Raw genomic sequence first — 12,214 nt, forward strand, 5'->3', positions numbered from 1 at the left:
AGCAGTCTGGCCACAATCCTCAGGTATTTCCTAAGAAAGGCCTGGATGAGAATATAGAAAAAGGCATCCTAAAGGTCTAATGCACTCATCCCATTGACCATAGGACGATGCGGCAGGATGTGATACAGGGTGATCATCAATGAAAAGTATAAGGGATGGACTGCACAACCTACATCTTAAAGATTCAAAATCAACAGTAGGTAAAAGGTAAAAATCACTGATCATAGCTATCGATCCATAAGCACCTTGAATGTGGATGTACATACCAAATAACTAAATTAGGATCATGGATGGTCAACTGGAAAATGTGATATACATTATGAATTTAGTGTGTATACAGTACTTTCACTCTTAAAATAGACAATCATGAAAAGTATACTTGAATCAACAGAAGCTTATATTTGTATTTACAGACATACATATATACAGGTTCCCAAGACATAAGACAGGTGGTCATTTGTGTTTTAGTACACAACCAATAGCAAGTAGCATCGGGGGGAGAACCTATGAAGGTCCTCCTTACTTGGCGTGTTTCAGTGGGTAGACCTTCATCAGAAGTGTTTGAGGCTAAAAAGTCAATCAAAATATGAAACAAGATTTAAGCTATTCAATTAATGTAAAAGATTTAAATTCATCATCTATGAAAACTTCAACAGCAGTAAGAGGTCAATGAGTGGGGTGTCAGGTTGTTGTGTAGGTGTAGACCTCTTGCCTCCTTGTCCACTGGAACAAAATGGATTTTGAACTAATGATGGATTTCTGTCATGGGTACCAACTCTATGGTACTCTGGGAACCTCTGGCAGAACATCCGTTGACGAAGAGGGAATATGTCACAGAGAAATCTGAAGGCTTGTGTAACTACTTAAACAATCAGATTTGGGATTCAAGGGAATGATGCAATATAGCTTGAAGGCAGTGGAGAAGTTCTTTGTTGTTCTCCCCTTTGGCTACTAGGAACTGTGTCCTGGCTTGATTGGTGGAGAAAAGGAATCCCTGATTGGAACTTGATGTTTATGCTATTAACACAGAAGCCTAAAACTGTTTTTAATGAGTTTAGAGGAGATGATTGTGAGGGATCCGCTATTACAGCAGCTCTTTTTCAATACACAAATTCCTCTTTGGTGGAGACAGTGAGTGGTCCTTGCTGTTAATTGGCAGAGTGAGGATCATATTCTGTTCCTCAAAGGAAGGGCAAAGAGCAGTGCCAGAATAAACCCTGTGGAAGCACATTAGCCAGTCAAAGTTTCGTTGCCCCCCTCGCAAATTATCTTCTGGTAGCTCTTCTTTTCTGAAGCCGACATTATGGGTCTACAAGAGCGACGATAAACAATCTTTACGCTTGTGTTCAAGAAAATGAAAAAAATGTCAAGTCTAGCCAAAAATGATTAAACGTGCCTGAACAAGACAGATTTGTTCTGGTACGGTAGACGGTGAAGTTAATCAAACTTCATTATAACGGAGAAAAGATAACTTACTTAGTAATGCAGACATCGTGTATATATACTCATCAGTGTTCTCGAAGCTTCTACTCGTGAATATTCTACTAGGGTCTAGAGTAGGCGGGAACATGCGACACACTAACTCACAGAAAGCTTTGTTCTGGAGGTTTCTCATGCACGCGCTATAGTGGGATAACATTGAACATTACAAGTACGTAGTTTGCACCGGATTGTTTTACAAACTGACAGCTGCCAGAAAATGAGCTTTAACGGGACAAACTGTTATGTGAATCTGATCTCTCTGGTTTATGTGCTTTAAGTTGTTAATGGCTACATTACATTAATACAGTATTTTCTCTATAGAGTCTTTGATGTAAAGTTTTTGTCACTTTGAATTGATTGATTTTTTTCTATCTTTTGGAAACAATTCAAGAAAGCTTGATTATAATTTTCTTGTCGTGGGGTCCCTAAAAGGTGTGAGGCCCATAGCCCATTGCCTACTTTTCCTATTTGGTAATCCAGGCCTGGCCAGGAGAACACAATCAAGCTTCTCTTCAGACTTACACTCCAAATGCCATACTTCTGGATGCTACACTCATCTGTGTAAGGGCTACACATGAAAAACAAAGAACCTAGGCCTCAGTCACCCTCATTGTGATGTCCTTTCACTGTCAGATGGAAGACCAGCCTGAAATTTTGCCACCCTGTGACGGGCGACGCCATGGTCATTCTGTGTCAATGTCTGTAGCACTCTATATTCATCCTAAATGCAAGTTAGCACTGCCTAAGATTCCAACACATTTTTACTCACTACCACTACGGCGCCAGTCAAGTGAGTGCATAAAGCTGGTGACCACCTTTGTTTGGATTTGACTTTGATTTTCTTTAAATAAATTTAAATTTTTGTAACAGAGTCTACTTCATGCCTGGAATTGTGGGGTTAGACATGACCGGTATGGGGTATCAATTTAGTGGTTTCGCCCTAGCAGAGAATCTATAATTTAATGGAAATAATATGTCTCACAAATGACTTTGATCCCTTAGCAAAGTCCCTATTCTTGAACAAGAAAACTGAACAGCTAAGGCCTCCGGTAAGATTAGGAGATTAGGAGTGGCCTTTGGCCCCACTCACCCAGGTAGATATGGTGTTAATGGGAAACGTTAAAGGTTTTTCTGCTTTCTCCAGGCTCTCTCTCTCTCTCTCTCTCTCTCTCTCTCTCTCTCTCTCTCTCTCTCTCTCTCTCTCTCTCTCTATATATATATATATATATATATATATATATATATATATATATATATACAATGCATGGAAATCTCTTTGTCTGTAGTCCTACTAATCACGTTAATGTTCCCAGATCTGACCATCTTTATCAGGGAATATTACAAGATTGTGAAAGGACTTGGAAATGTGCATGAACATTTAGACTACCATTTCAGACACTGTTCAGCCACTATTTAGTTACTGTGTCTTGTATTTGCATCTTCTATGACTATAGGAGACTATTGAGCTTCTGGGAATGGGGGGATTATTGACATGTTAAAGCCCATTTTTGGACAACCTGAGAGCAGGCCGAATCCTCACCGCTGGTTTGACTCCACGTCTCCATAACAGGAAAATAGCAACCGAATGACTCATTGACACCCATGAGTAAAAGACGCTCGTGCTAACAAAGTTTAAAAATAAGGAGAATTTGCTTGACACAATGTTAACTTCTCTCTTTGCACACACAACGTTTAAGTCTATTTTGGGTGTTCTTTAGGGCATCATAACAACACTGAAATTGGATTACAAGAACCCGGGTACGACCAGGGAGAAACAATCCCATCAGGTAAGCTTTCCATTTTTTTATTTAAATTTTTTTACAAAAAATGCATCGGCACACTTGATTTTCAAATGTGGGTGTTAATGCCAACAAGAGTTTGGTGGACTGTTCCAGGCATCCAAGGCACCCCCAAGCCAGCGATGATCACCCAGTTTCACTCGGCCCTTAAGTTGGGTAGCGTCCCATTATTGACTGGGATAGGCCACCCGCCAGCTTTTATAAAAAGAACATATCAGAGAAGTCCAAGGTGAACACAGTGAGGACATGTGTTAACCATCATCTGGTCTGTTGCTTATGTCTGTCGTGATCTCTTTATGGCATTAACATGTAAATCCACTTCCCTAAAATTAAAACAATTTAAAAATAAAACACTGAACAAGTTACAACTCGATTTACCAAAGAACTCGCAGTGTAGGCGCATTCTCCAGGATGTTTGAACTGCTCCATTGATTACAATGTGAGTGCCAGTATTCTAAGGAAAATGTTATATGTTTTAGATATAACATATTGCCAAAAACATGCCCTAATTAGATCTAAATCTAATTGCCCTTGAGGAATCTAAAGAAAATATTGCAATAACAGCTCTCTCACATGATGGTCTTTCTCTGGGGTCTACAACCTTTGGCTCTTTAGATGTGTTGAACTATAACTCCCAAGTCAGCATAGTCAATGGTCAGTGATCATGGCTGTTATAGTCCACAACATCTGGCTTTCTAAAAAGGGCACGGCATTGGGCAAAATACAGTGTTGGAAGAGACTATTCTTAATCAATGAAAGTCATTGGTGCTCCTTCAAAAATGTATATGTTTTATTCTGTGTTTATAGTATTAGAAATGCTAACAGCCTGTCATAGCCAAGGATAAAGTTCAAAACCCTCTGCATCGTCCACAAGGCCTTCTGGGACCTGGGGCCTCAATACCTTCAACTCTTTCTTCCTAAATATATTCCTTCTCAAGCTCATCGCTCATCCTCCTCCAAATCCCTCACGGTCAGTCGCTTCTCCAAGCAGCGAGTTGGTGGTAGATCTCTTTCTTCGGCTGGGGCCTCCCTCTGGAACAGCCTCAGCCTCCCTTAAACTTGAGGAGAACCATCTCCGGTTCCGGAAGCATTTCACAACCTTTCTCTTTGCTTCTGCTTTTTCTCCTCCTCTCCTCTGCTGACCTCCTGGCTATAACTGGAATTGCACTGGCTAACTGGATACCCTCTGATTGAGGGCCCAGGGCCTTCCAATGCCAACGTCACACACCTGCACTGCCCGCCTGGCAACCCCTGCACTTGGGACTGTTTCTGTATCTCTACAGTCCCCCTACCAGCCCTTGACACCTGATGTCTGAACGTACCCTTGCACTTGCCACATGCTGGCCGTTACTTTTACTTATTGTTATTATAGATTCCCATGTACTGCACTGTCCCTGCCCCTTTCCCACGCACTTGTGGATCTGAATGTCACTTGGCCTAGTAAGATCATTGTCTTGTCCTCCGATTGTTTCCCCTACCTTGCCTCGTTGCACCTTAAAACACTTGTGTATAGGCGTGCTATAAATGCCATATCATATCAAATGCCATATCATATCATAAGGTGGGTGCGGGCTAGCTGTGTCTCACTGGGCTTCTCCACCATCACAAGAAACTATTTTTAGAAATTGCCAAAAGTAAGCATTTATTGAGACGCGCCATGCATGCTTCATCTTTTGCACCACCAACATGGGCGATCGTTCTCTGAAGCTTGTGTTTCCTACTTGCACTGAATGCATGCATTGGGGATTGGAAACAGTTGATGTTTTTGATGCTTTGGAGAATCTGATAACAGACAGCGACAGCAGCCGAAGCGAGTGATGCAGCTCGAGTTTCCACACTTGGGTGGGGGGGGTGCATTGATCAGCACCTGAAAAGCGGTGCCTCCTTGTATTTAGTTCATAGAAAACGGTTTACAAACAAACATCAAACTTGTGAAATGATTGAATAGAAAACATCTTTTTTTTAGAAAGAGCCAGGAGAGGCACCCTTCATTAAGCATCTGAACAGCTCACACTCCTCACCTTTCTCGCAGGTGGGCCCTTCATAGCTGGGTAAACACAGGCAGAAGTAAGAGTTGACTTCATCCACGCAGGTGCCACCATTTTGGCATGGGCCCGGCAGGCAATCGTCGATATCTGTCAAAGAGAAAACAGTGGCGGGCCTGTAAGTCCTGTGGCAAAAACATGCCTGCCCCACCCAACTCTTTCTCAACAGTGCAGCATTAGAGTAACCATATAGTCCACGTTCCGTTTTAGAGCTCCCATTGAAAAAGACGAATGCATTCTGGAAGTTGTAGTTTCTGTTTCATTTGGCAGAACAAATTAGACTTAAAGAACCAAAGTACAGCGATTTGCAAAAAGGCAACCCAGCACTGGAATTATGACGTCATGATGGTGAGCATAAAGCATCTGTTTCACAGCGCTGATGCACGCACCCTAAGATGCAAACCATCCAGCTTCTTCCCAATCATGCCTAAACCAGGCAAACCTCACCCAAACGTGCAGCATTCATCACACCCATTTATTGCAATGAATTATCGCTCCGAAACCTTTCAAGTATTAAGAGATCCCCCCAACCCAGCTCCAAATATACAGGTGGAGCATCATGCAAGTACATTCCAGCCATACTGTTACCCTTCAATCCCTTTCAGGAACTACTCCACCCGTTGCCACTAATACAGGATCCATCCAGCCGTTCGCTAGCGCTGCGAGTCCTTCACACCAACACTAGCGCATCCAGCCAACCCGCTCCCAACATACAAGGTTCCATCCAATCTTGGCTTAGCATGGAGAGCTCCATTCACAACTGAGAAGGATATATGAAATCCCTTCCCGATAGCATAATAGCACAGGATACATCCAATCCCTTCCTGGTAGTGAGAAAAGCATCACTTCTTTTATCAACAGTGCAGTGTTTATCATCAGAGAGCAGGAACCCCTTTCACACGAGTAATGAGTCCATCCAACCACCCATTCCCCAACCAACCCATTCCCAATAGCTCAGGAGACAACCAATCACTTCCTAAGCAGTGGTAGAAACATGAAACCCCTTCCCAGCAGGCCAGAGTCGACTAACCTCTTCCAGCTCAAGCATGATTGACTACACACATTCTCATCTATACAGAATTCACTAAACCTCTTCTGAGTAGTCCAGGATCAGATAATCCCATTCCCAGGAGCTCATTGTGCACACTACACAGCGCAAGGTTGTGAGGTTCTTAGTGGTCATGAGCTGCGAGGTTTAGTGAAGATCCATTCAAACCTCTTGGAAAAGTCTCAGAATGTGGCGGGCACATGGAGCGAAAAATGCCATTCTTGGAGATAACAGAGTAGCACAAGAAAAGAAGTGAAACAGAGCAGAACACCATGGAATGTGTAGGCAACTCTATTAAGAAAGAAAAAACTGACTTGGGTCAAGTTGAAGTAAATGTTAACAGCGACACATGGAAAACGTACCTCTACAGTGAAATATGGCCCCCTTATAATAATTAAAGTTGGCACATTGAGTCATTAGATGCTGCTGTGCATCTGAAACAAGGGTGCAGCCATCAATGACCATAAGCCCAAACTTAGATGGGCGACCGGGATCAATCCTCCCAGGAGAGGACAGGAAGCTGCATTCTGAGTTTGAGACTGGTGCGCTCACCATTCTGGTGGACCTGCACATCTCATCACTCTCTGTCTGGTGCCTGAGTGATGAAACTGGTCAAGAAGCCAGGTGGCGCACATGAAATTAATGGCAGGGCCCCCTTCAAACCTTGGGGTCACGCTATCCATGGTGGAGTGCTGCAACTTCAGTATTTCAGCTTCTTTCATCCACATAACGCAGAAGAACATATCTTGTAAATTGTATTTATCTCACCTGACAGTGTTCACTTGGGCAACCTGAACACAGAAGAACTAGTTGAGATATTTCTCATCAATTTGTTTCTTTCTTTGAGGGTTTCTCCAGAAACTCTAGCTTTCCTGTCAGCAGCACATGAATTGGGCCAGAACAAGACAGACCTCCCCTCCGGCAAAGTTTATTTTGCCAGAGTGTTGCTAGAGCTCCTCTCTATCTGAAGCCGAGAGGCTAGCCCAGGAATCTCCCACATCTGGTCCCAAGCTGAGACTTGCATATAAGACTGAGTGCAGAACAGCAAATGCCTCACATCCTCTGCCAAAGCTTTCCGAAATGCTATAAATGTCTTGAAATGTGCAGACATTTTTTTGTTACGGAATAGTGTGACCTTTGAAAAGAGCAGCGTCCAATTCCCATCACTTGCTCAAAAATAGTTTCTTCCTGAATCGCTATCACAGACATGTTTCAAATTTAAAATCGTGGGTATTCTTAAATTCCCAAAATGTTCTTTGCTTTTATGTAAATCTCCAAGCTTAGTTTCCATGAAGAGATACTATGTTGATTGACGTGGCCAGAGGCCATGTCACCTCAGACCCACTTCCTACTTCAAAGCCCCACCCACCATAGAAGACGAAGTTCCCAGAGTAGGATTTCTTCCATTTAAATCACTGCCCGTCAGGGATTGGATAACTATCTTCCATTGAGAGCTGCGTGTAGCATTAGTCTGTGCCAGGTTTGGCACCTCCATTTATCATGGGTGGGTCATTTGGCCTCACAAAATAGCATTAACATCCGTCCTGGGAGCAGACATGGCCTGTACCGGCCTGTCCAGCCAAGGGATGGTGTTAACACTATCAGCATTTGAATGGGAGAATGGGATTGTGTGCATAATTTATTATGAAAACAAACAACAACAGAAAATGTCCAGAGGCGGAAAGGACCTTCTACCCTAGTTATTTCCAGGACTGCTAGGTGGCGGTACGGGAATGGGTATGCAGTGCAGGGGCAGGTGGCGCACAGGTGTGAGCCAGCGGTAGGCAGGTGTGAAGTTTGTAGGATTTTGGGGGCGGGTGTGGACCTTGAGGTGGGGTGAAGTTGGAATGTGGCCAAGGGCACTGTGAGAAGGGGAACTATTGAGGCCCCTCAGGAGAGGTTCAGGTGGACAGGAGAGTACGCAGGCTCTTATTGGTGGATTCTGCCTGTGTTCTCGTCCACTTGATTAGTTGCTGTGCCTCTCCCATAGGTTCTATTTCAGGACATGGCAAGTCCTCATTTCCAAACTAACCAGTAGTTCCACAACAGTCAGGGGTTTTTGCCCAGAAAAGGACCTTTTTGCTCCATAAACTCTCAGGGGAAGTCCCTGTGCATTTTGTCTCAGTATGCTCACAGTGTGGCATTCCCATTATTAACAATGCTAGTATATTCCATGGTTTTTTTATGCCGTTATGCTGCTACCTCTTCAAAGCCCAGTATATACTATCCCAGTATAGTCACAGCTTCCCTATCCTCAGTATGTGACCGGTTCCCAAATCCTAATAAATTGCCTGTTTGGCAATTACATTATTTCCTAGTTTGATAAACACTGGTGCTCTCCATTTGACAACCCCAGTATAGTTAATCAATATATTCTCAATTTGAACAATCAGAGAGAATTCACAGTTTGACAATTTCAGCAGACTATCATCTTCGCAATTCCAGTAAATTGCTGTCATGATCTCTGCTTCCAAAATGTCAGGGTTTTCCCAACTCCCTTGGAAGCAGATCCATAACCCAGGTTCCGAGTGCCAACCAGTCCCAATTGGGACCTTTTGGACCCAGTCCTGGCGCCAGTGGCACCAGGCTCATAAATATGCCCAGTCCCAGCGCTGGAAGCGCCGGGCTCATAATGCTTGGGTGGACTTACCTGCAGCAGACCATGCTGCTTACTTGCCTGCCAGTTGAGCCTCTGATCCTCTTCTGTTTGGAACTACTTTTCCTGTTGGGTGGGGCAGGAGCCACTCCCTAGATTCAGAACACTGGAACTCTTCTGGAAAGCAGGAACTCTTTTCTTACCTAGGCGTGGCTGTGGAAGGAGATACCGAAGCACTACAGGAGGCTATTTAAACCACACCCGATGGATGAATCTTGCTTTGCGTTATTCTGCATCCTCTGCAGCAGAACGCTCATCGTGTCTTCTGCATCTGATCCTGGGCCTAAGGAAAAAGGCTTACCATCCTGAATCCAGTCTTCAGCAACACCTATAAAGACAAGAAAGAACAGGTTAGCATTACGGTCTTCAGTGACAGCTCTTCACTTACCTGGTCCATCGGCTGTCACCAACGCCTCGCGCTGCATTCCGGCATCTGAAAGACAAAGGCTTACCTACTCCTCGTGCGCTCCGGAGGTCTTCACACTGCATTCCGGCATCTGAAAGACAAAAGCTTACCAACTCTTCGCACGCTCCGGAGGCCTTCGGCGCTGCATCCCGCATCTGAAAGACAAAACAAGGTGCGTTTAAAGACATTGGGGAACTTTAATACTCACGTGCCATTACTCCTTTCCACATCTAACCCAGTGGGTATTCCGGCACCCTGCAGCCGCTCCGAACTTGTACCTGCAAAATAAAAAGACAGTTAGAGCGCATCGTGAAGCAGGCAACAAGCGCTTACTTACGTGCTTCCAGGCGCTTCTATTCATCACACGGGCTTCATCTTCAACTCACTTCAGCCCGTCATCCGCCATCGCCGGAACCCTGCAAAACAAGAAACATCATTACTAAAGACTTTAAAACATTAGAATTACTCGAAACTTACCGTTCGTGCAGTAAACGACGGACAGCAGTCCTCTGAAGTCAAGAGGCCTGCTCCCCTTATCCAGTGAAGAAACTGGTTACAGCACCCTGCCCCGAGGCAGATGGAGAGCACGGCGTTCACTTACCTAAGGTGAGAGCGTTAACCTTTGGGGTTCTACAGGAGAAGAGAAAGGGAAGAAGAGAGAGACATTCAATAACCCAGTTCCTTAATCCCATATTTTCTATCTGCAGACATCTTACCCTTCGAGTCAGACATACAGTGCACAGAGGTCCAGCCCAAAGAGCCAGCCGTGTGTTACACATCACCTTTGAAGATACGGTATACGCCCAGTCAAGACCGGCGCCTCTACGGGAATCAGGTGAGCGTTACAGAACGCAAAGCCTACCACAAAACTCCCGTCCAGGCGCTATGGAAACCTCGGATACCGACCAGCTAGCCCAGTTACTTGGGGAACTAATGGCAGAAGTGCATGCAGCCCATCAGGAAATGAACGCTCTAAGAAGGGAACTGATTATTTCCAAGGAGCGAACAGATGATCTCGCTAGACAATTGCTACAGTCACAAGCCGGACAGACCCCGTTACCCGCATCTGGGGGAAATCTTCCTTCTACATCCTCTATGAATCCAGTGCAGATCAACCTACCTGGGAATGTACCTCTGGCTCCGCCCGAACGATTTTCTGGTGACCCAAAGAGGTTTGCAGTATTTATCAATCAGTGCCGGTTGCATTTCTTATGCCGGCCAGCAGCCTTTCCAACTGATCAAGCTAAAGTAGCTTTCGTGCTTTCGTACCTTGGTGGCAATGTGGCAGACTGGTCGATCCCTCTAGTAAATCAAGATGATCCGGTCCTCCATGATTTTCAAGCTTTTCAGCTCAGTATGGAAAAACTGTTCGCAAGATATTCACAGGGGCAGGCCTTGGACAATGAGCTTCTTTCGTTGCGACAAGGTAATCAAGACCTTTTGGCTTATATTGCGTCTTTCAACAGACTGATAGTGGAAACTCAATGGCCTGAGGACAAAAGGATTACGCTGTTTTATAGAGGTCTACGTGGAGAGCTCAAAGATGTGTTAGCCCAAGTAGTGAATCCCCCACAAGATTGTTCGGACTATATAGACTTAGTCGTTCAAATAGATCACAGACTGCAGAACAGGAAGGCCGATCGTTCCAAGTTTGATGCTCGAGTATTTTCCAAACCGCCAACTCCTTCCAAAGGAGTAGACTCCGGGGAACCCATGCAAATAGGGGGTCTGAAAGGTCCTCTAACACAAAAGGAGCGGGAAAGGAGAAAACAGTTGCAATTATGCCTCTATTGCGGAAACTCAGGGCACTTTCTTCGAGACTGTCCGGTGAAACCTGCCAAGAAGGCAGTAGGAGCTGCAGTTACCAAAGTTACAAACTCTGAGCAGGGAAACGACCTCGCCCGACAAGAATAGAGGTCCTCTTGCCGAGCGTGAAAACCAGTTCTGTGACCTCGCATTTCGTGATACCTATGGTCCTCATTAGCCCTGATAATCCGGATCGATTACATGCAATTGAAGCTTACGTCGACAGCGGTGCCATCGGCAATTATGTGGATCATGAAATGGTTTTGAGGATGAATCTAACTCTTTGTCCCAAGGCTGTAAAGGACGTCATTACTACGGTGGATGGTACGGAGATAGCCTCCGGGCCAGTAACGCATACCACTCAAGAGGTGACGCTAGTAAGTCAAGATGGACACCATGAGAAGATCGTGTTCGATGTGATCAAGGCCCCTCAGTTTCAGATTATTCTAGGAATACCTTGGTTAGAGAAACACAATCCTCTGATCGATTGGCGAGCAAGAACGGTCCAGTTTCCAGAATGTGTCTCTACTTGTCACCCTCCACCTGGTGTTGCACTGGCAGCAATTTCTTCAGAGACTCCCCAGTTACCTCCCGAATACCTAGAATACCAAGATGTTTTCCGGAAGGATCAGGCTAACTCTCTTCCTCCTCATAGGTCTTATGACTGCCAGATAGACCTGATACCTGGATCTACTCCTCCTTGTAGTAGAATTTATGCCCTCACCGAGCCTGAGAACCTTCACCTTCGACAATACCTGGATCAATACCTGGCAAATGGGTTTATTCGTCCTTCCAAGTCCCCTGCTTCTTCAGCTTTGTTCTTCGTTCCAAAAAAGGAAGGAGACCTTAGGACTTGTATAGATTATCGCTCCCTGAACCAGATCACCGTTAAGAATAGATATCCGTTACCTTTGATCCCTGAACTCCTGGACCAAGTCAGAAAAGCATGCATATATACAAAGCTGGATCTTA

At 44.7% G+C, this 12,214-nt stretch overlaps 1 protein-coding gene across 1 annotated transcript in view; it reads right to left on the reverse strand.

The window, feature by feature from the left end:
* The window catches only part of NCAN (neurocan), a 1,349,040-nt gene that overhangs the window by 217,863 nt on the left and 1,118,963 nt on the right, over nucleotides 1-12,214 (reverse strand). Inside the window, exon 12 of the mRNA XM_069649118.1 lies at nucleotides 5,303-5,416. Coding sequence (XP_069505219.1) covers nucleotides 5,303-5,416 — 114 coding nt within the window. The remainder of the gene's footprint in view (nucleotides 1-5,302; nucleotides 5,417-12,214) is intronic.

Source organism: Ambystoma mexicanum, chromosome 1p (genome assembly GCF_040938575.1).
Source record: "Ambystoma mexicanum isolate Mex_15411 chromosome 1p, UKY_AmexF1_1, whole genome shotgun sequence".
Taxonomy (NCBI): domain Eukaryota; kingdom Metazoa; phylum Chordata; class Amphibia; order Caudata; family Ambystomatidae; genus Ambystoma; species Ambystoma mexicanum.